General features: G+C 42.3%; 1 protein-coding gene across 1 annotated transcript; it reads right to left on the reverse strand.

Moving 5' to 3' along the window:
• Positions 1-2,720: 2,720 nt before the first annotated feature.
• Positions 2,721-23,995, reverse strand: CAT (catalase). The gene is made up of 13 exons (XM_064163458.1): positions 23,738-23,995; positions 19,179-19,350; positions 18,492-18,602; positions 16,647-16,777; positions 15,027-15,131; positions 13,065-13,190; positions 11,922-12,113; positions 10,588-10,740; positions 9,599-9,737; positions 6,231-6,361; positions 5,220-5,327; positions 4,170-4,256; positions 2,721-3,308 (listed from the first exon to the last, which is right to left on the reverse strand). The coding sequence occupies exons 1-13, from the start codon at positions 23,801-23,803 to the stop codon at positions 3,243-3,245; spliced, it is 1,587 nt and encodes a 528-aa protein (XP_064019528.1). The 5' UTR covers positions 23,804-23,995; the 3' UTR covers positions 2,721-3,242.
• Between the last annotated feature and the right edge of the window lie 987 nt (positions 23,996-24,982).

Raw genomic sequence — 24,982 nt, forward strand, 5'->3', positions numbered from 1 at the left:
TCCACCACACAGTCACCACCTTTGTGAGGGTTGCCTTCCATTGCAGAGTGAGGCACACAGTTCTTGCCCTGGGAAATAAAATGTAAGGGTCTAGGAGCAAAGTCAGCAGCCATAAAGCAAACAGAACTTAACATTTGGGTAATACAGGTGGCAGAATAACTCTCTGTCCTGACAGCTATTTGAAAGGCAGCTTTAGGAGGCTTCAAGTGCTGTACTTCAATTCTACATGAACTACAAGAACTGCCCTTCACCATAATTTGACTGAACTAGTGAAAAAAAACTAAGGTAACTTTCTGCCACTTCTGTAAATTCAAAGTTTTGCTATCAAAAACAACAAAAGGGTCTTGAGTGAGTAAGGACTTAAGTAAGGCATCAGCAACAAAACCCTCAGTAAAAGCAGGAGTATCCATATGGTACACACAACTGTAGAGAATGCTTCATCACATGTGAGCAGTATTCTCTCTTCTGAAGGCTCAGAAAATTAAAAGAGATTCCTGAATTGTACTTTCAGCATATCAAAGCCAAGCAGAATTTAGTGCTTGGCCCCTACAGCCAAGCATCAGTCTTGAGCCCCAAGGGTTTTGCTGGCAGTCAGGGCCTGCGCAGGCTAAATAACCAAGTTCTGAAAGAGGAAGCAGTTACCCAGAGCTCCAGCATGATGTCCAACACCAGGGGAAGGTACTGGCTTCCTAGATCATAATAAACTACTTGAAAACACTCAGAAAAGAGACACCTTGTGAAATTGGGCATTATTTCAGAAATAAAAGACAGTATCATTTAGCAGACAGGGAAGATTAAAGACTAAGCCTTCCATAATTCTTTCCCAATCCATGTTCCACCAAGAAATACTCCTACCCATTCAGGGATCTCTTTCCACTCCCACCTGCCTGATCAGGCAAAAATCCATCTGAATCCTAGAACAGAGCAGTCACTTTACATCAGTTTACAGCAGCTTGTCCCAGCTAATTGTGCACCTCAGGTTAGTAGGTAAGTGAGCTGGAGAAGAAGCAGCTTTCTAGAGTTTCATGGAACAGCACTTAAGACATACAAGTGTAGGCACTTATCTGACATCATCTTCCTGGGATAGAAACTGATAATGAAATGCCAAACTAGAAGCAGTCCAAAACACAACTCAAGGCAGACCCCCAGAGTATTTAAAACCTGGTGGGATTTTCAATTTGCATAGCATTTGCCCCAGCTAAGAGCTAGTAGCTGGGCCCTGAAATCCTTTGTAACACCATTCAAGCTTTTTCCAGTCTGAGGCAGTGCCAGCAGGCACACAAGGAAAACAAGTGTTTCAAAGGCACAACAAGGATCTGCACTAATTACACATTACATTGATCTTTCCCTTTGAGCAAAGGAAAGAGTAAGAGGCAGAGTAGCTGCCAAAACTTGCCAGGATTTAGACACGCAGGGAATTGTCTGATCCTACCAAGCACCCTTCTGAGATTCTTTTGGTCAGTTAGAACTAACTTGAAATGTACAACAGGTATGACAGATTTTTGTATTCACAGTTCCAACAGCCAGCTTGCACACTGCCCCATAAATGGGTAATATCTTCCAAACAGCTATCCAAGAAGAAAAAAAAAACAAACAAAAAGCACCATACTAGGTGTTGAGTTTGGCTCTTCTAAACCACTTTGTTGTATGGTTGTAGAGGAAAGCACTCAGATGCTGATGTGCTTTCTCTGGTGACCACCACTCAAGACTCAATCAGGAGTCCAGAAATTCCACATTCATCAATTAATTACTGCTCTGAATTCTTAAGTATTAAGATTTCTATTTTGTGCCAATCACTAAGACCTGATTAAAGACTGAAGACAGGAAGAAAGATACTACAAAAGGAACAAGAAGAAATACTCTCCAACCCAATGGGTTCCCAGATGTTTTGCACTGATTAACCACCTTGCAGCAGGACTAAACCCAGGCTTTATAGATCTAGCAAGCTACAGATACTCTCATTCATACAAACAGGCCACTCTGATTCAAGTTTCTCTCTGGCTTGAATAACAAATAGTAACATCAGATTATGGTGGTAAAAGAATCCAATTTCAGGAACCACTGGGAATACTTCCAGAAGTGTTTGAACCTGAATTTGGCCAAGACAAAGAGATTTGTGTATTTGAGGGTTATTTCCTCAGATAATTGGAAAATTTGTATTTTTTTCTATTTAAATTCTTACAGATTAGAAAGAATTCATCCTTCCCTCTCCCCTCCCCCCCCAAACAAAGAGAACTGTGAAATGCACACTTAATAGCTAAATTGATTACATAATAAAAACATATCCTTTCTTATCTCCTTTAAGCCAGTCATATCCAACCTACCATTAATAAGCAAAGATTATTACCTAGGATAGGGTGTCCCTGCCCATGGAAGGGGGGTTGGAACCAGATCATAGAATCAACCAGGTTGGAAGACACCTCCAAGATCATCCAGTCCAACCTATCCCCCAGCCCTATCCAGTCAACTAGGCCATGGCACTAAGTGCCTCATCCAGTCTTTTCTTGAACACCTCCAGGGACAGTGACTCCACCACCTTAGATGATCCTTGTGGTCTCTTCCAACCCTGATTCTATGATTATTTTAAAATACCTATTGAGAAGAAAAATCTACATACTCAGATTCAATTTTCTAGTTAGCCTATCCAGACTGGATGATCTTCTGAGGTCTCTTCCAATCCCTAAAGTTCTGTGATCAAAAGGAATGAGATGCAACCAACATTCTGCTCCAACTGCTAGATATCAGTTTTAATTCTGGAAGAACAGTGAAATACAAATAGAATTGTGTACAAATGCATGGAGAGAACTATTTTATTGTAACACTGAGCAACTTTAACATAAATGAGGATAATCCTGTATGGAAAATCACAGTATCATTAAGTTCTCTTGTGTGATTTAACCAGTTAACAATAAAAAACCCAAACAAAACAATTAACAGCATTTTGATTTAACCTTAGGTTTGCTTCGAGACACAAAGACAAGTTTCTCATCATGAATTTCCTTAAAAACACCATTATGTTGTTAACAAGCAGTAAAGCACTAGTGTTGAGAGGCACTAGGATTGTTAGTTTGCATTACCTAGCTTCCAACACAGATATAGGCACTTGGGAGTTTTAACAAACCAAAGCCTGCAAAACACTTCTGTATTTGTGTGGAATTCTGCTACATTCTGGAAGGTCTTCAACAGGGTTCTCCTGCAGTTGTAAGGATGGAAAATTCACAGAGAAATCTCTGCAGCACCTGTTACAAGTTGGACCTTTCTTTGGCAGACATACGAGAGGTGGACTGTGTGTATGTCCTAATTACATCCTAAAAACAAGACCAAAGAAATAGTCAGAGCGAGTTCCATTAGTCTTGAGAAGGCTGAGACAGGATTTCAGCATCATCAACAAACATCTGAGGGATGGGTATCAAAAAGAAGGTGCCAGTCTCTTTTGGGTGGTGCCCAGTGACAGGACAAGGAACAATGGGCACAAGCCACAACATGTGAGGTTCCACCTCAACATGAGGAGACACTTCTTTACTCATGAGGGTGACAGAGCCCTGGAGCAGGCTGCCCAGAGAGGTTGTGAAGTCTCCTTGTTTGGAGACTTTCAAAAACCACCTGGATGTGTTCCTGTGTGGCCTACCCTAGATGATCCTGCTTTAGCAGGGAGGCTGGATTAGATCTCTGGAGGTCCCTTTCAACGCCTAACATCCTGTGATTCCATTTAAATGCAGTTAATGGAACTACAGAAAGAAAGCAGTGCTTGAAGCAGCAATGCTGTTATTCTATACAGCAAGCACTGAGGCAAAGGAAGGCTTGTGGAAGTGTTTTGTTGCCATTATGAAGAGTGGATGGATAATCACTTGGTCTGAAGAATCAATGCAAACACACTGCTTACCATGCACAGTTCTCTTCCAGAAGCCTTACAAACCCCCAAGTGAAACAAAAGTACCTGTGCATCATTGGTTCATTAGCACCTACCCAAATGTAATCAGAGAGGGATGTTTCCTCACTTTGTAATTCCATAAGCACAGATTTCTCCCACTAGAACCATATGGGAATCAAGACCAACTCCTCACTTCGTTGGATTTGCAAAAGAACTAAAATAACTCACAGCCAGTCAAAATCCATACCATAAACATTAACATAAAGCCAAAATCCAACCACAGACATCACTTGGGTACCTTTTTCCCACTTTCAGCATTGTATTTGTCCAGCAAATCCTGAATCCGGGCACCATAGTCAGGATGAACGTCAGTGAAATTCTTCACCTGAAGAGGAAGACACAAGAGGTAACAAAAACTTCACCTCCACTTCAAATATATTCTTTAACACATTTTCTGCTCTGTGGCCTATCATTATGAAGAAAAGGATGAAAACTCTTTTCTGACCAGCCTGGAAAGATCTATGAACATCTTCAAATGCTGTTTCTTTTCTCTCACAAGAAGCTCTTTCCCAATTTAAACAAAGCTCTTAATAGTCTCCTGATTTTTTAAACACTAAGCTAAAAACATAATGACATCCTTGATCTTCAACATCAATCCCATTCTTCCAGTCAGGAAAAGGATACTTTAACATGTTCTGTTACTAATAATATATAAACAGGAGTGAGTCCACAGGAGGGCCACGAAGATGAGAGCTGGAGCAACCTCTCCTGTGAGGACAGGCTATGAAGAGTTGGGGCTCTTCAGCCTGGAGAAGGCTTCAAGGAGACCTTGTAGTAGCCTTCCAGTACCTGAAGGGGGCCTACAGGAGGGCTGGGGAGAGGCTATTCACAAGGTCTTGTAATGTTAAGATGAAGGGTATTGGCTTAAACTGGCAGAGGGGAGACTTCAACTAGGTGTTAGGAAGAAGTTCTTTACAGTAAGGGTGGTGAGACACTGGCACAGGTTGCCCAGGGAGGTTGTGGATGCTCCCTCCCTGGAGGTGTTCAAAGCTAGGTTAGATCAGGCCTTGAGTGACTTGCTGTAATGGGAGGTGTCCCTGCCTATGGCAGGGGGTTGGAACTACATGATCTTTGAGGTCCCTTCCAACCTCTACCATTCCATATTTTTGGTGTTTAACCCCTGTGTAAGAAAAGTCCAAAAGCTGTCTCCTCAGAAGAACTCTTGATCCTCCTTTCTATAAGCACACTGCCACTCTGACAACAGTATCAACTGCAAGAAAAACTGGGACAAAGAGCAAAGGCTAAAAAAAGAAAACAACAACAAAAAAAATCAAAACAAGACACTTACAGCTCTCTTCTGAATGAAGAGTTGTGCATCTTTAAGATGATCAGCAATGTTTTTGCAGAGCCTTTGGCGTTCATCCTCCTTCAGCACTTTGGTATAGAATTCTCGCACCTTACAGTTGGAAACAAAGTTTGAGTTTGAAATTCCCACAAGCAAGTCATTCTACCTGCAGCAGCCAGGAATACCTGCTAGACTTGTAGGATTCATTACAACTTAAAAATGATCAGCTTTTACTTGCTAGTCAGGAAACACTTGAACTACTTAAAAAACACAACAGGCAACCAATTTGTAGGGTTGGGGTTGTTGGGGTTTGGGGTCTTTCTGCAGACCTGCTAATAAGTCCTTTCAGTTCTAGCTTCAAGTAACTGTTGCTTATTAAATTATTAACAACCAGTGAGACAAGGAAAAAGACAAGGAGTAATGGGTGTAAGTCACTCCTGGGAAGATTGTGACTGAACTGCAGAAGAACATTTTTCTCTGTGATAACAGTCAGACATTGGAATCATCTCTCAAAGGAGGCAGTGGACTCTCTTACTTTGGACAGTTTTAATACTCAGCTTGAGAGGGTGCTGGGCCAGCTCATTTAAAACACATTATCACCTAAAAGAGTTGGATCAGATGATCTTTGGAGTCCCTCTCAACCTGGTATTCTGTGAAATACTGGTATTTAGGTTCAATTCAGAGACTGGTGTTTAGGTTCAATTCAGAGACTGGTGACCATGGAGTTTAATTGCACATTCAGGTTTGCCTATCTGCAGATGCTAATTGCAAGAAGACAAAGCCACAGCCTCTAGATGTGTGTGCTCAGAACAGGGATGGCAAAGGTCTATCAGCAAAAATTCACTTACTCATGAAGTTGTGCAGAGATACTCCAAGCTCTCATAAGAGCTCAACTTCAGGTTAGCACAGGTGCTTCAGAGAGGAGCCAGGTTTAAATTAATCTTATCAATACTCTCTAAAATCATCCCATAAAGTCATGCAATAAGCAATTTAAAGCCTCTTCATATGTCATACCTGAGTCACATTATCTTCATCTGCGCTGTTAAAGCGCTGCACATCTCCTGAAACACACATGCGGCTCTCCCTCAACACAGGCTGATCTTCTGGACCAGTAAAACTATTTGGGTAGTAGTTTGGAGCACCACCTGCAAAACAAAATTAAAACAAAAAAAAACACAGATGACAGCTCTGTCAGATGGATTCAGAAGACAGAAAATGTTCTATGCTTAGAAGAACCTAAATCCCTTTATCATAAACTGCCGCTAGTGGTTTTCTGCCACCAGGCAGCTCAATATGGAATCTCAGAATGGCTCAGGCTCAAAGGGACCTCAGAGATCACTCACTCCAACCTCCCTGCCATGGGCAAGGACACCTCCTACTAAATTCAGCTGCTCAAGGCCTCAACCAACCTGGCCTTGAACACCCCCAGGGAGGAGGCATCCACACCCTCCCTGGACAACCTGTTCCAGAGTCTCACCACCACTGTACTAAAGAACTTCTTCTCAAGATCCAGTCTAAACCTACTCTCCCTCAGCTTCAAACCACTCCCCCTCGTCCTACTGCTAAACACCCTTATGAAAAGTCCCTCTAGAGCCTTCCTGTAGGATCCTTTCAGGTACTGGAAGGCAGCTCTAAGGGCCCCCCAGAGTCCTCTCTTTCCTAGGCTGAACAACCCCAGCTCCCTCAGCCTGTCCTCACAGCAGAGGCATTCCAACCCTTGGATCATCTTTGTGGCCCTACTCCAGACTCATTCTAACAGTTCTGTGTCCTCCCTATGATCAAAAGCTGTGTTTTCAAGCCAATACTTAAGACCACTTCTTAGAATCAGAATTTCAACTGTGTTTAGGGGGAAAAGAATTGATTTGTTTCAGAGATAAAGAGGTCTGGCCTCCTGAGCAATAATACTGCTCAGACAACTTCCACAGACAAAGCCATGGAACTCATTCAAAGTTTTAGTCTAAAGCACTACAAAATGACACTTTGAGCTACACATTTGAATTATGCTCATCTTAACTATGTTTGGGGTTTATTTTAAACATACAATTAAGTTAGAACTGCATAAAAATAAAAACTTATCTATTCTTGGATGGGAGCAGCTGTCTTCAAGTTCTTATTTTACAAGTACTTCCATCTCCTCCCTCAGCAAGCAGCAAAATTCGTAGCCCAGAGGAATACAGGGTTTGGCAGGAGGCACAGCTTAAACAAATCCTTGTTTATTCTTTGGTTTAAAAGAGTCACTATTGGGCAAACACTGACAAAAGATAACCTGCTGAAGATAGGTGAAGCTGCAACTCTAGTCTTGGCATTTATACTCTTGCCTTTTGCAATCTCTGGGCAATCAGAAAGCAAAGCAGTTTAACAAAGCAGCCTGAGCCTACTAAAGGCAATCTTTAAATGTAAAGATTGCAAATGCAGACTTCCCAAAGCCATTTAAGCCATCTCTGTGATTTGTAGGTTAGAATTCTTGCCTAGAAGTACAAATAAAGAGGTTGCAATTCACTTCTGTGGAACCATTTCTCCAGTGTATTTCGTTTTCATGGAACCAAAGAATGGCTTGAGTTGGAATGGACCTTGCAGATCATCAAGAATGGTTAATTCCAATTTCAATTAAGATTTTTAGAACTTCTGCAATTCAGTCCCCTTTAACAAGTATGTTTCTAGAAGTCTTTAAAGGCTCTTTTCACTTTCTCCCTGTGATAGGACAAGGAGCAATGGGTGTAAGTTGCAGAAAAAAAGGTTCCACCTCAACACAAGGGGGAACTTCTTTACTATAAGGGTCACAGAGCACCAGCACAGGCTCCCCAGGGAGGTCGTGGAGTCTCCTTCTCTAGAGACTTTCAAGGCCTGTCTGGATTTGTTCCTCTGTGATCTGTGTTAGATCCTGCTCTGGCAGGGAGGTTGGACTTGATGATCTCTTTGGGTCCCTTCCAACCCCTAACATCCTATGATACAAACCAAAGAGACGACTGCTTTCTTTTGACTGGGAGTGTTTCTCCTGCAAACCCTCTTAGAGACCTATTTGTAAGGTTTTTAATTGCATCTTAAGCTTGTTTTTTACCCTTTTAAACCAATTCCCCTTCCCTCTCTACAAAAACCCAAAGAGTCTCCCCTTTTCTAGGTTAAGACACACATACACATTTCCTACTTCTTACAAAGCAAGAAAATTCCATTTTTCCTCCTCCCAATCACTTACAATATTTAAAATGAGTCTACTTGCAGCAAGTAGAAGTTTCATACATAAATGTTTTTGAGTTCCATAATTAAGAGACTATCAACTACTATAAACTGTAAGCTGCATAAGGAACACCCTCAGGTTTCTTTTCAAGTCTTTAAAAAGTAGATGATCTAACTCTGTTACCTACACAAGCAAGTTTGTTTGACAGCAAAGTTTTGATTCTCAATACCTGCACGAATCTGCCCAAAGGGCACATACTGGACAAGAGAGATGAAAGCAGTAGCACATCCAGATAGAATGATTTAGGTTGGAAGGGACCTTAAAGATAAGATCCCCTCAAATGGGAGGCAACAGGATAAAAGTCTGTATCTTGTCAATCAGCATCAGATCAGAAGACAGGGAACAGTAAAGGTTATTTATTGCAGTAATAATTAATTCATTAACTAGGTTGATCCTCCTTCAAGGATGCATGAGGATTAATACTAACACATTCTAAAGTTACCTGAAAAGAAAGCAAATAAGAAATCGACTGCTTAGGCTCTGCAAAGCTTGACCTAACCAATAAAAAAGAGTAAATCACAGCTGGCTTTTTATATACTGCCACAATCTCATGAAATTAAACCAGTGGATGAAAGCTGCTTTTCCAAAGCCAATTTCATCTGCTATGCATTACATAGAGGGTACAGAAATGCATGCAACTTTTTCTATGCACAATCATTGGTTCTAAGGTATGTCATCACCCAGCACAAAACAGATCTTGAATTCATCTGGGGAGGTGGAAGTAAATTATTTTCTGACTGCTGGTGAGCACAGAGATAAAGAAAGTGTTGGAAAAAGGCACATGGACAAATGTAAGGCACTTTACACAAGCCCTGTGGTGGATTTGTAACAGCTGTAGGTGAGGACAGAAACTCAAAAGGGATTAGTACTGACAGCTTGCTAAATATTGTGAAAAAGACCAGTTTTCACATAAAAGGAAATAAAAACAACAGACTGGAAAGTCTGAAGCTTGGGAAGCTAACACAGTGGTGTTTGAGTTGGGGGAAAACATCACAAGAAACACTGAAAGATGAGGAGAAAAGACAGCAGTTCTCACAGGGGGAGTTACTGATCTGTTTAGCAAAGATCTAAGGCCCCCTGTGAAGAGAGAAGCTTTCTGCAGTGTATGGGTAAGTGTTGCTATATGTAAAGATGTTTTCATGACTACCTTGGTTGTCAGAAACGCACATTGGGCCATCCCTCTGGTAGTTGGCCACACGAGCTCTGTAGGGGCAGTTGACAGGGATTTGTAGGTAGTTAGGTCCCAGGCGGTGTCTGTGAGTGTCAGGATAAGAGAAGAGACGACCCTAAAACATGGACCACAAGCATTAACTCCACTTCCTGGAAGAGATCACTTGAGCTGGGTACATCTCAACTCAAAGCACTACATGTTAAATAGTGGCAGGGAGAAGACTGTTTCCTTTGCACATACACTCTTGGCATACTTCCATCTATGTCCAAAGTGACACCCAGCCACTGACTTTGCTGCAGTATCAGTGAAGAAAGGCAGGTGAGCTACGTTTATGCAGCTTGGCTATTACCTACCCCTTTCAGATGTGGATTCAATGATCTCTCCGAGGAGCCTGTTCCAGACTTTAAGAAGCCTTTCAGTGAAGTTTATTCTAATACCAAATCTAAATCTCTCCTGGCACAATTTCAGGCCATTTCCACTTGGTCTTGTTGCTTGTTCCTTGGGAGAACAGACCACCTGGCTCCAAACTCCTTTCCGACAGTTGTAGAGAGCCAACACACTTTTCTCCAGACTGAACAATCCCAGGTCCCTCAGCTGCTCCTCACCAGCCCTGTTCTCCAGACCCTTCACCAGCTTCACTGCCCTTCTCTGGATCCACTCCAGCTCCTCAATATTCTTCTTAGAGTGAGGAGCCCAAAACTGAACATAGTACTCAAGATATGGCCCAAACAGTGCCAAGTGAAGAGGGACAATCACTTCCCTGGTCCTGCTGGCCACACTATTCCTGATCCAGGACAGGATGCTGGCACCCTTCTTGGCCACCTGGGCACAGGCTGGCTCAGTGGATGGAACTGCTTTCCATCTATCAGCTTTATTACAGCTACACAAACAGGGCCAGGAACCTTTCCACGAAGCAAAGCAAACCTAAGATGTACCAGAAGAGGATGATGTGCAGTGTAGCTTACCTGCAGCATTTTATCAGGGCTAGGCTCAATCCCAGGCGGCATGTTGCTCGGATCATATGCCATCTGTTCTACCTCTGCAAAGTAATTGACAGGATTCCTGTTCAAGACAAGCTTTCCCACAGGGATAAGTGGGTAGTCACCATGTGGCCAAATCTGTAAAACAACACACACATATTTAAACCAACGTTATTATACTCTTATGCAGCTTAAATGATTACTAGAGTAGCATGTGCCTGATTTAAGTCTTGGTGGAGAAAATGTATTACTGAAGACTTTTTGCTAACAAACATTTTAAAGAAATGTCTCATTTTAAAGAAGTCTTTTGCAATTAATAAAGACAACTAATGCAACTTATTTCATCATCTCAGCACTTGACTACTTAAATGGAATGCCCACAGGCACTTGAAAAACTGCCTAGGAATGCATTATGGTAGGTGGAACTGTAGCAGGATTGTTTTCAGCTACTTCAAAACAAAGCCAGCTTAAGTAGCTTTTTGTCATCTCAGCCTGTGCTTTGAAGTTCAAAAGTCTTTAGCCATTTTTAGGAGAGCACTATTACAAGGCAAAAAAACTGTAATATGATTTTACATTAGAGTCTTCCAAAAAGCCATTCCTTGGAAAAGCAAATGGAAGTCTGACAAAGTCAGATCAAGAATCAGAAGCTATATTATTGACAATGTTTAAACTACTGAGCCCAGGGTGTGGCTGTGTCTAAAGATGTGACCGTATCTAAAGGGTGAAGGTCAAGAAGATAGGGCCAGACCCTTGTGAGAGGTGTCTGGTGACAGAACAAGGGGCAACAACCACAAATTGGAACCCAGGGAAGTTCCACATAAACATAAGCAGAAACTTCTTTCTTGTTTATTTGCCAGAGCACTAGGGCAGGCCATCCACAGAGCTTGTAGAGAGATTCCAAACCTGCCTGGCCATTATGATCCTGGGCAACCTGATGTGGGTGACATGGGTGTTGGAATGGATGATCTCCAGAGGTCTTTCCAACCCTCACCATGCTGGGATTCTGTAATACAATCTGAGATCCCTCTTTGGAATTGCAGACCCAGACACAAGCTCTGTCCATAGTCCACTGAGAGACTAACACCAGATACAACATCAGTGTGATTTTACCTCGTGGCGATATAATAAAGAGCACACTTAAATAAAAAAGAATAAAAAGGACAGACCAATTTGATTGACACAGACTAGTAAGCAAACAGTGCAACTCCACGGAACTATGACTCTTTTTACAGGTCAGTTCTGACATTTGCTACATTTTGCTCTCATGACCCTTTTTAACCTAACTGAAACTGAAATATTCACAACGGACTCAGAGATACCTTGGTTAAATCAAAAGGATTAAATGGAAACCTCTCTGCTTCTTCAAATGTCATGACTTGAATGTAGAATGACCATGATGGATAGTCCCCCTTGGCAATGGCATTGTAGAGATCACGTATGGCATAATCAGGATCAGCAGAAGCCAATCTTCCTGCTTCTTCCACAGGAAGATTTTTGATGCCCTGGTCAGTCTAAAAGCAACAAAAACAGCAGCACCAGTTACAAAGTGCAGAAAATATCACAGAAATCATTAACTAATACTTTAATAAGACTTATAATCCAAGAAAGTGATTGTCCATGTTCCCATCTCCAATAATTTGAGTTCAAAAGAGCGGTGCATTCAACAGCTGCCTTCCAGATAAAGATTAGTTCTTTGATCAAAAAGTGGAATCAATATATTGATCCTATACTGCAGAATGCAAGGCATCAAATGTGAAGGTACTACCCCTGCAGCACACCAAGGAAAGAGGATCCCACTCTCCCCTTATAAGATGAAGTGCTCCTTTACCATCCCACCTTTTTCCTACAGGTAACATGTGAACAAACCAATGAAAACATTGTTGCAGCCCCTCAGGGCTGTAAATTCCAGATTCTACAGGAATCTCAATTTCCCAGCTCCCACCCCTAACTCTGTGGCATCTTTAGCACTAAATAAAATTCCATTTTAACAAGCTTTTGACAACTGAAAGACAAAAGCTGCTATAAAATCCCTCTTAGATTAACACAATGGTTTCTAATGTCTTATTTCCAAGGTAGATGTCCAGCTTTCACTGAATTCTAATGAGGTAAGAGGCATTATGGCCTTTAGAACTTCAAAGGGAAGCTGTTTTCAAGTGACATTGTTTTCAAGTGTTTTCAAGCAGTGCTAGAGACTGCTTTCTGATCAAAATGTGGAAGACCTGTGAGCTTTAACTGCAGAGCTCTTGGAAACAGAGCTTTTACATTTTCATATACAGTTGAGACCATCTTAAAAATACCAGATCAACACAGTTCATGTCCAGAAAATATATGGGAGTAAAAAAGACAACTTCTACCTCAAGAAGCATCCATTCAACCGTACTATAGTGTAGCCTTGAACATGAAACAGGAACAGTTATGATATACATACTTCCAACAAATGACTAGGAAAAAAACATCATTACCTTGGCATGAAACTTGCAATAAACTGCTCCTCCATTAGCATTAACCAGCTTAAAAGTATGGGATCCATATCCATTCATATGGCGATAACCATCAGGAATACCACGATCACTGAACAGGAAAGACACCTAAAGAGAAGGATCAAACAACAGTCAAGGAGAGGGTGATCATTCAAGGCTAAGTTTGTTGGTTGCATTAATCTGCATCACAGAATGGTTTGGGTTGGCAGGGATCACCAAAGGTCATCTAGCCCAAACCCCCTGCATTCAGCAAGGACATCCTCCATTAGCTCAGGTTGCCCAAAGCCCTGTTAAGCCTGACCTTGAATATCAAAAAGGATGGGGCAACAAAAACCTTCCTGGGCAATCTGATCCAGTGTTCCACTACCCTCGTGGCAGAGAGCTACTTCCTAACATGCAACCTAAATCTACTCTAATTTCAAACCACTGCCACTCACTATATTGCCCCAGGCGTTTGCAAACAGTTACTCTCCAGCCCTCTTGTAGGTCCCCTTCAGGTACTGCAATCTTCCTTAACGTTATTAATTCCTTGAGGAATTTCTAGCTTAAGAGTGTAAAGAAAATAGGATTACTTTGGTTTTGCACAACAACTATGATTTAAACCTAGGTGAAGTTTTATGTCCACATGAAGTGTTTGGTGAAGTACAACACATTAACTTAATGACAGTGTTGTGATCCCTTTACAAGCATAGACAGCTAAAACTGGATCATTTCAGGTACAAATATAAGAGGGTTTTATTTCCAGGTTAAAGACAAAAATCTGAAAATTTAAGTCCTTAACTTTGAAATCTTCAAGGAGTAAAAATATGATCATGCAAACCTTCAAGATGCTGCTGCTCTTTAGGTTTATGATCACCAACAGTGCTCATGGTACTGATTATCCCAATTAGCACCTACTGGAAGGCTTCTGTATGAGCCCATTTTCTTTAAAACAAACTACTCTTCCAACCTGGTTGATTCTATGATTCTATTCTATATCTTGCAAGTGTAAGTAAAATGTGTTATTCCTGCATCTGACTGATTAAATACAACTGGACCTGCAGCAAACTAGCCTGTTTGTGCATCTGGTTTTGAACCTACAGTCTTGGGAAGCTGTGTTGTTATTCGTGCATTTGACTACTCTGTTTGAAGGGAACTGACTCTGCAGCAAAATTTGGCTTAGAGCAAACCATCTTCATTGGCAACCCTATAATAACACAAAACTCAGGGGGTAGCTGACACCCTGTCAGGCTGTGCAGCCATTAAATGCAATCTGGATAGACTAGAATGCTGGACAAAGGCTAACCACATTAAGTTCAATAAGGACGAGTGCAGAGTCCTGCACCTGGGGAGGAATAACAGCAGACACCAGGCCATGTTCAAGAAAAGACTGGATGAGGCACTTAGTGCCATGGTGTAGCTGACTGGATAGGGCTGGGTGATAGGTTGGACTGGATGATCTCGGAGGTCTCTTCCAACCTGGTTGATTCTATGATACTGCATTGTTCATTTTCTATTAGTCTTTTTTGCATAACCTTCTTAGACACAAATATATTTCTGAACAATAAAAATGCCCTGTGAATTCTAAGCATTTGTGGAGTTGATCTAATGTGCTTTAAACTCCTGTGAGAGCATTACCTTCCCAGTATTTTCCTGCTCTCTAACACTAATAGTTTTTTCTTCATCAGTATCTCCACTGCTTTAGTGTTAGAAAACTCTGCCACTTCCCCTTCATACCTACATTAGAAAATAGAATCCCACCCATTTCATAGGCATTTAAAGAAAAAAAGGCTAGATGTGTGTATTAAAAGCCTTAAAAGTTACTGTAGGTCTTTCACCTCTACTGCTCCTTGAAGATTATGTAGGCTTCCAAAAAAAAACCCACAGAAAAGAGATAGTTAAAAACCATATGCTGTCATAAAATGGTTCTCAGCCACACAACACAAAGTCAAAGAAGAATCTTACTTGATGCAAAGACTCAGGGCGAAGACTCCAGAAGTCCCACACCATGTCTGGATCCTTCAAGTGAGTCTGAGGGTTCCTCTTTTGGCTATGGATGAAGGATGGAAACTAATTTGTCCAGAAGTGGAAGAGAGAGAAGAGGGGAAGAAAAAAAATAGTTCTGTAACATGCCCAAAGTATATGGGGTGTATTAAGCAAGTCCTGGTACAAAACAAGAGTATTTTCAGTACACTTAACTGTACACACTGAAAGATCAGAGAGGGTTGTAAGATCACTGAAAAAAAGGCCAAACAACTCTTCTACTGTCATTGCCCTCCTCCAGCCTAAATTAATTCACAGACCAGTAAAATTAGGATAAAGTGAAACACTTACAATTGGGATAACCAGGCAGTTCAAAGCTAGTTTTTCTTTTCACGGTCAGTAAAGTCAAAGGTAAATCTTTTCAGACTTCTGTATCTGAACTTTACTATCTGACTTGTAAGTGAATTCAGAGATACAATAGAATACCTGTGCAGAACTCTTTCACTCAAGAGAAAGCCCTGTACTTACAAGGTGCTGTTTAATTTACACTAAAAGACCACAGAGATCAGGTTTAATAAAAAGAATTTGCAAGAAGCTTTTGAATCCTAGAACTGCTTTGGTTGGAAGGGACCTCAGACACCATCTACTCAAACCTCCCTGTCATGGGCAGCGACACCTCTCCACTAGACTCAGCTGCTCAAGGCTTCATTCAGCCTGGCTTTGAACACCTCCAGGGAGAAGGCGGCCACAACTGCCTTGGGCAACGTATTCCAGAGTCTCACCATCCTTGCACTGAATAACTTCTTCCTAAGATGCAGTCTAACCCTGCTCTCTCTCAGCTTCAAACCATTCCCTCTTGTCCTGTCTCCAGACACCCTTATGAGAAGTCCCTCTCCAGCCTTCAAGTATTGGAAGGCAGTTCTAAGGTCCTCTCACGAGTCTTCTCTTACCTAGGCTGAACAACACCAGCTCCCTCAGCCTATTCTCATAGCAGAGGTGCTCTAGCCCTTGGATCATATTTGTGGCCATCCTCTGAACTCTTTTCAACAGCTCTGTGTTCTTTTTATGATAAGGATACCAGAATTGGATGCAGTATTCAAAGTGAGGTCTCACAAGAGCAAAGTAAAGGAGAAGAATCCCCTTCTCTTGACCTGATGGCCACACTCCTCTTGATGCAGCCCAGGATATGATTTGCCTTCTGGGCTGCATGAGGGCACTGCCAGTTCATGTTGAGCTTCAGAGTTATTTCTATTTTCCCCTTCCAACCAGCTTCAGAAGAAAAAACTGTTCACCAAGTAAAACAGCTGATGGAACATCAGTGAAACTGGTCAGGCCTGAAGTTAACACAGCTGGATTTCTGCTGTGATACATGCACCAGAAAACACGTCTTAAGGTGTGTGCTCTTTGTGGTATGAAACCATAACTGATCAAGTATTAACTCTATTTTTTTCCCAAGGACACTTTTCCAAGTTAATAGTGTTCAAACCAAGAAAGTTCAGTATGTCAAAACAACAGCTTTTGCTTCTCAGCAAAGCAAGAACAAGATGTGAATCAGCTATGGGGCTCTTTGACAAAATACCCCCACCCTTTGTGCTTACTCACCAACATTGCATCCCGAATGAAGAAGATGGGAGTGTTGTTTCCCACAAGATCCCAGTTACCTTCTTCTGTGTAGAACTTCATTGCAAAGCCTCGAGGGTCACGGACAGTATCAGCTGACCCAGATTCTCCAGCTTGAAGAACATACAGAAGTGTTATGAAAGGAAATGCAATACAAATTGTTAAGCATGAAAACACAGAACGTGAGAAGATGCCATAAAACCCTTAGAGGGCAGAGTTTATTAAAGTCTTTTCTATATTAAGACATTTTTGGTGTGTTTTCAACAATACTTCAAGCACTGCAAGTTTCCAAAGTGTGAACAGACATCTACCCAAATATTCAGACCATAGTTAAAAGAAAGGAAAAAACAAGTATATCCACTTGAACTAATAAAGAGTGGAACTAGCATTATAACTAAGAGCCAACATCACATTATGATGCTGAATAGCTTAAAACCACTTTAGTTTCTGTGCATCAGATCCCAGTGTGAAAGCTCACACTTGTAACAGTGAGCCTAATAAAATAGGAAGGGAAATTCTTCTTATGGAAGACTTGAAACCTTTTGAATTCCCCTCCTGCTTTACCAAAAGAGACCTTTCAGTGGGTAACTTTATACCACAGCAAAAGGGCTGCCTCAATACCTGAGCAAAAGCCTTCCAGAAAAGCTTCACGAACAGCTTATGCTAAACATCATGATAAAGCAGACTCTCTCTCTCTCTCTCTCTGTGCACTGCAGAGCAGCTAGACAGAAAACACATTCAAACAGAGGAAGGGAAGGAAAGTAACAATGCAACCACCAACTTCAGCACACAGTCCACAGCTCAAAACCAGCAGCATGCCTCTCCCTCACCGAGCATTCCATGAGCCCTTCAGTACGGGTGGCACAGGGAAAGGACACTAGGCTAAATTCAGCAGCTCCTCAAGCCTTTCTGGAACCACTTTTTTCTCCCTATTACTACTTCCAATAAGGAGACCTTATTGTGGCCTTCCAGAATCTGAAAGGGGCCTACAAGAAAGCTGGTGAGTGACTTTTTAAGGTGTCAGGTAGTGGTAGGACTAGAGGGAATGGATCCATGCTAGAGAAGGGGAGATTTAGATTGGATGTTAGGAAGTTCTTCACCATAAGGGTGGTGAAACACTGGAACAGGTTGCCCAAGGAGGTGGTAGAAGCCTCATCCCTGGATGTTTCTAAGGCCAGGCTGGCCTTAGAGCAACCTGATCTAGTGGAAGGTGTCCCTGCCCATGGCAGGGCAGCTGGGACCACATCATCCTTGGGGTGCCTTCCAACCCTGACAATTCTGTGAACAGAATCCTCAACAAGATTTATTTCTTTTTAAACACAAAGCAGTAACACACAGATCTTGAAAGATGATTTTTCTATCAGATATTGACCATAGCATCATCTAACATTTTGCTACTTTATGCATTCAACTCTTAAAGAGATTATTTATGGAAGATTGTTCTTCATTACTTTTCACACATCAATGCCCAAAACTTTCCTATAATGCAAGAGATAACAGGTACTTAACTTTCTACTGTTAAACTGCAGCATACAAGTGTTGATCACAACCCAATCAAACAAAAAAAGCTTTCTGACAGGGAAAAAAACAGCTCAGGCTATCCTCTCACACATTGGAGGGAAATACATCTACAGCAAGCTCTGGCAGAAAGATGCAGAAGCTGCTTAATGTCTTAAAAGTTAAATGAAATTCACAGAAGAGGAACTGGTTGGCAGAAAGCATTTTAAACTACCTTAAGCACATGAAGTGCCCCACAATGCAAACATGCCTATCAGAGTAACTATGGTATATAGGTAAGAAGATAAGACAGTAACTTTAGAGCCTTACCGACAGTGGAGAACCGTATAGCAATGGGAGTTCTTTTTCCAATGTGTTCAAACACTTTTGCCTTGCAATACTTGGTAATATCATGTGTCACTTCAAAATAGCCAAAAGCTCCTGAAAAAGTAATTTCAGAATATCAGGTCTAGAATCCTTCTTTCCTGTCAATCACAACTTATCTAACATTCTGTTGTGGTCCAAAATAGAAGTCAAAAGGAAACATGGAAGTACACTGGTTTAAACAGTTCACATCTAGGCAAGAAAACATGTAAATGTCATCCTGTGAACATAAATTAAGACAAACTAATTACATAGTTCCCTCCTTAACTGACTGTTAACAGGTCCCAGCAACAATTCAGACCTTGCTTCTACTGAACAAAATAACAAACAGCAGCTTTCTGAATGTTACTCCACCAGGAACTGCAAATTTATCTCAGAGCAAGATCAGTATTTCTTTAACCCTGACAGATGTTGCAGAACTTTTGGTCTACCTGCAAGCTGGATGAAGCAACAAAATTATTTCCATCCCCACAGAGGAATTTTTCCCATGTACATTCCTGTTAGAAATCCAGTCCTATATTTTCTTCTTCTGGGACAACATGTAACAAAACAAAACTCAAGAGGTGCCAGTTCCACCTTACTAGGATCAATAACAAATTTTACAGTGAGGTGATTTAGGTTTTTGAAACATACCTGCCCCTTTTGCATGCACAACTCTTTCAGGAATCCTCTCTCTGTCAAAATGAGCCATCTCATCAGTGAAAACAACATCTTGAACAAGCAGAGGTCCACGTGGTCCCACTGTCAGAATGTTAAGCTTATCCCCTATGGGGTTCCCAGCACCGGTGGTCAAGACATCTGGTTTCTGAAAGCGAGACACAGGCAGTATCACACCACCAGGAATTAAAATCCCTCTGTATTTAAGCTACCCAAAGCAGATGCCTGTTCACAGGACATATTAACATGCACACAGCAAAATGCTTCAGATTCTGCAATTAGTTGTAGAAAATCTATATGACCATGATATGTCTGGGGCTATTTGAGAAGAGAAGCTCAAGTCTTGTATAGTCCAAGGACATCTTCCATGGTTCAGAAATACTTGTTAACACTGTTTTTCTTGAAGCAAGACAGAAAAAGTCAACCTTAAAACATGCACTGAAGTTCAGTTTGCCCTCATCTCAACAGGAGAGGATGGAGAGAACAAGAAAGAAGTTGCTGCTGGAGAGTTGTAAGGGAGAAAGGAGAGGAAGAAGGTAACATCAGTACAGGGAGGGGGGCATAAAGAAAGAGCTAGGGTCACACAATATAAAGGCTAAATAAAAGGGGACACCCCTGACTACTGCTGCTCTGGAAAAGCTATGGAAAATAACACAAGCAGAAGGAGCTGAGGAATAATTATAGTTGGGAAAAAAACTTTTGAGATCATTGCTACAACCCGTTACATAACTCAACCAAGTCTGGTGCTAAGCCATGCCATGTTTCTCAGCATTACATGTGTGGGTTTTAGACATTTCCACAGGTAGTGGTTCTCATTCTTGGCTCTTGAATCATTGAAGACCCAGGATTCACAAAAACCCTAAGAAGTCCTACTGCAGCAAACCACAACAATTCTCAGCACCACATCTCCACTGCTTTGAAACCCCTCCAGGGATGGGGACTCCACCATTGCTATAGGCAGCCTGTGCCAGGCCTTGACAATCCTCAAGGGGAAGAAGGAATTGTCCCTCATGTCCAACCTGGGACAACTTGAGACTGCTTCCTCTTTTCCTATCACTTGTTCCTTGGGAGAACAGACTGATCCCCACCTTACTCCAACGTCTTTTGGGAGAGTTGTAGAGCATAATAAAAGATACACACCTTTGTTTAACTCAGGTACATGAATAACCACATCAAAGACACCTGACAAGATAAGTGAATTTCCAGTATATTCTTACTAATAAGCAACACACATTAGATGGGTCAAATTCCCAAAATATTTAGGTTCTTTACCCTTCGTTCACCACTTCATTAGCATAAAGCAACAAGCATAAATTCAACTCCTTCAGTATGCTTGAAACCCCAACCTACATTGGAATTTGTACAAACATTTAGAAAAGACAAAGTGGATCTGGTTACAGACAGGAAAGGAATGGTAGAAACTCACGGGGAAGTCACCACTCCAGTTTTATTTACAGTATTAAGTCAAAGGAACACCTGCTTAAAACTAGAAATTGTTTAAATTGATGTTAACTCTGTGCATAAGAACTTAATTTTGTCTATCAAAGGAACTAAGACATGATTGCACATGAGAAAGTTTAGGGAAAAGCTCACTGATCCACTCCATTATTTATTCCAGTAAGTGTAAAATATTCTACTTTTGAGATACTCACACAAATACCAGCACAAATTAATGTAATTTTATTACCAGCTTGTTATCCTGACCTATTTTCTGTACTGAGGAATGGAAGCTACAAGCAACCCATCCTGACACCCCTTCCAAGCACCTGTTCTTCAGAGTCCTTTCTTAGGACGTGGTACAATCTGCAGATGAGATGATAAAATGCTCACACATCAAAACATTTTCATTTCAACTTTTTGACCAAGAAATTATACCCTTTTTTTTCTTTTCTTTTTCTTTCTCTGCACTGCTACTATCCTTAATTGGTTTTGCTGATTCAAATCTTCAAGTTTCTCACAGAAAAAACTTAATGTTCTGTTTTTTTCTTTCCTAGTCATAGATTAATTGGTTTTACTTTCATATCAATGACTGTCACACTCATTTGATACAGGCAAGCCCACTGAAACCCACTGAAAAAGGAAAGATCCTACCAATGCCATCCTCAGCATCTGCATTTTTCTCTCCAACCTCCTTGTGTTATTAATTTATTACAGGCACTTCCAGTTTATCCATGTGTTCTATGCCCACATAAAGACTTCCACTTCATCCTCAGTTAAGTAGCACATGACACAAAATCCTCTGTACAGCTTTCAGCACCATTTATCAATTTAGACTATTATAATGCTAAGAAAATAAAACCTGGGGACTGGATTCTGCTAAGTCTGTAACACAAACCATAGCTCTTAAGACCTCTCCAGTCCATACAGTGACTTCAAGTCACTAATGCTTACATCATCTTTAAGTGATGACCAAGTTTCACTCGGTCCATTGAGAAACACAAAAGTCACGTTGAATTAGAGCCCTGTTTATCCTGGAGTTCCTCATAAATTCCAAGCAGCTCAGTAAGTTGAACCACGCAGTGGCAGGACTATAACCGCATACACCTACCTCTATGACCTCTTCTACAGAGCCCTTACAAGAGCTTGGTAAAAGACAAGAAAAAGTGCAGCCTTAGTCTTAAGGAGATATTTTGAGTTATTCCAATTCACCTATGCCTTTGTAAAACCTTTCACGTGATTACCTCAAAGGCAGGAAAATTTCTGATCTATTGGTTGCAAACGATGCACTCCACAAAGTCTAAAGGTTCCAAGAGGTAACAGAGCCCTTCTCAAACTCCTGTCTAAAAGCTTCTACAGCACTAACACTTAAGTCTACTAGAAGTAGCAGCTATAAACCACAACTTTTTAAAGCTAAATCTATCCCAAATTTAACAGCTTTGTGGCTGTACAGCCTCTTTTGTGCAAGTACTTTCTTAAAGGGTCTTTCTAGCATCCACACTAGAAGTATGAGCTTTCTTTTAAGCAAATGGTAGGATACAGTCACTGTAGTTACAGGATGATATTATGTGGGGCACTCAAGTTCCATTAGCATGAAGGAAGAAGGGAAAAGACCCACAGAAGTTTTAAGAAGAATTCTCATACTACTTTTGGACATGGGTCTGTTTGATGCTTGTATTTTCACAGGGTTGGGAGCCGCATACAGTCAAAACCAGGAAAGATAAGAACGTTTCAATCTGCATGTGTATTTCATTACAGCACTAAGCAAAGAAAGAAAGAAACAAAGCCAGGACAACTTTAGTCAGAGCTGCTGTAAACATCATACATCAAAGTACATACTTCCAGGCATCACTGATACTTTGCACCTTATCCAAGTCACTTTAAAATTCTAATAAGTCCTCCCTACTTTCTATCTTAAGGTCTCATGACTCCTTATGCAACATAAACTTTAGGTTGCCTCCTAATCTTCAAATTAACCTTGGCCTGTGTTCAAAAACTGCTTTGTTACAGAAAACCCAACATCCATATGAAAAATAGTGCTCAGAGTATAAAAAGAAAATATTATTAAGCATGCTAGGATATGAAGGAGTTATAATCCACCACTGGATGGTACTTTTCATACAGTATCTTTTAGAACTGAGAGGAGGGGGAAATTCCCTGTTACTTAACTACACGCAGTGGAAACTGAGGGATCCATTTGTGTCTTGTGAGACTGCTGCTTAGGATAACCAGCAGAAAAAGTATTTCATGCCAAAAGCATGCATCTGTTAGAAAATATAGAGTAGAAACTACCATGGTGACTTGAAGAAGTAGTTCTGCTTCTACCCAACTGTTTTGGGGTGTATGCCACATCTTCAACTGGAGCAAGTGCTATGCTGTTGACTAAGTGTTTGTATCATTTCAGCCAACCCCTTGCCCCAGTCCACTCCAACCTGGCAAACAAGCCTCCACACATTGCTGAATGTAATCCATCATCTGCATTATTCCTTAGTCACATTTTCACCAGGTTCTACCACTGCGCCAGCGGAATGGAAACTGTGAATAATGGTTGATCTGAGACCGAGAAAATAATACCCATGCCCAAGAACTTGGCTGTTTGACGGCAGACGAGCCTCACTCCTGCCTAAAAGGAGAAGCTATGGGCAAAACAGCTGTGCCAGCAGTGCTGACCGCCCCTGTCCCTCTCGGCCAGCTGGCAGCTGCCAGCCACTCCGTGCTCGGTTTCTCGCGGGCGCGGCACCAAGCTGAGAGCTCCGTATGACAGGGCGAGGTCGCCTCGTCCTCCGCCGCTGCCCCTCTAACCCTCGCTCTGCTTCTCCCGAGCTGCTTTCCGCCGGGTCAGGCGTCGGGCCGGGGAAACCCCCGGGCACCCGGGATTCACCAGCTCCCTTCAGCCCTCCGCAGAGGGGTAACGCCGCAGGCCCGTTGTCCCTCCGCGGCCCCTCGCCGCGGGCCAGACCGTTACCGCCCTGTGACCCGGGACGGAGACGGAGAGCGAGACCTCGAGGTAAGCTGAGTGCCGAGAGGCAAGGTGCCCTCAGGCCTCATCGTGCACAGGGGAAAGTCTAACGCCCGCCCCGGGGAGTCCCGGCGGGTACCTGCGAGCCCCGCTGACTCCGCCACTGCTTCAGCTGGTCCGAGGCGTCGTCCCGGCTGTCAGCCATTTTGCAAGATAAGGCGACCCCCGAGGCAGGAAGGGCGGATGCAGAAACAGAGAAGCAAAGCACGGAGCACCCCAACGAGACTGCGCTGGCTCCAAGTTGGAAGGCAGCACCGGAGAAGTAACCCCGCGGGGAACCGCCGCCCTTCCTCGCCCTGCAGCACCAGCAGGTAGCGGGAGCTACTACACCCGCGGCTTCTACCCCGGCGCTGCGCCCACCCCCCGCTACGCACCCAGCCAATAGCGCCGCGCTCTCGGCGGACAGCGCCAGCTGTGAATGGGTGAGCGAAGTGTCAATCAGAGAGTGGGAAAAGTGGGGGGTGCCACCGTGCCGCCGCCTCGGCTTGAGGGGGACGGTGACAGGCGACGTCGAGGATGTGCCTTGTTGGTCGAGTGCGAAAGTGTATGGTTGGCCAAATAACTTATCTTTTTCCCGTGTATTTTCAGTCTGGAGGAACTTTCTGACGCCGCTGAAGTCGTTCAGCGGCATAGGAAAGTGCAGTGTTCCCAGTGCCCTCTCATCCTGTAATTCCTCTGGGATTTTAAGAGGCAGGGTTTGTTTCTGGGAGGGGAAAATATTTACATATATATACATATATATATACTTCATCGCAGAATTAAGCTGACCGAGCGTACAGTTCAGTGTTCGTCCCTCAAACGAGGCATAGGTGACACATTAACACGAGTTACAACTCACATGCACCCAGCTGTAACTGGTATTTCTTTGAAGGTTTGACTTTGTAACCATAAAAAAAAAACCACCCAAACTACTTCTGAATTAATAAGAAAACTCCCTGGATTATACTTTGGAATTCTGAGGTAAATAGAGACCTCTGTTTAGGCAGCTCTCTGCAGCCTGAAGCACCGACTTTAGCGCTGATCGTCTGCAGTGCAATGCTGAGGGAAGTCCCTGGCTGTGTGCATAAGGTGATAAAAGTGGTTAGGGAGTGGTTATTTTCCCTGTTTATGAGGTAAAATCTTTCAGTAACAGGCTGAAATCTACTCTGCACTGGTTAGAACCACACCTTGAGTACTGTGTTCAGTTCTGGGCCCCCCTAGTTTAGGAGGGACATTGAGATGCTTGAGCGTGTCCAGAGAAGGGCGACGAGGCTGGGGAGAGGCCTTGAGCACAGCCCTACGAGGAGAGGCTGAGGGAGCTGGGATTGGTTAGCCTGGAGAAGAG

The sequence above is a fragment of the Pogoniulus pusillus genome, chromosome 24 (genome assembly GCF_015220805.1).
Source record: "Pogoniulus pusillus isolate bPogPus1 chromosome 24, bPogPus1.pri, whole genome shotgun sequence".
NCBI classification, from domain to species: Eukaryota; Metazoa; Chordata; class Aves; order Piciformes; family Lybiidae; genus Pogoniulus; species Pogoniulus pusillus.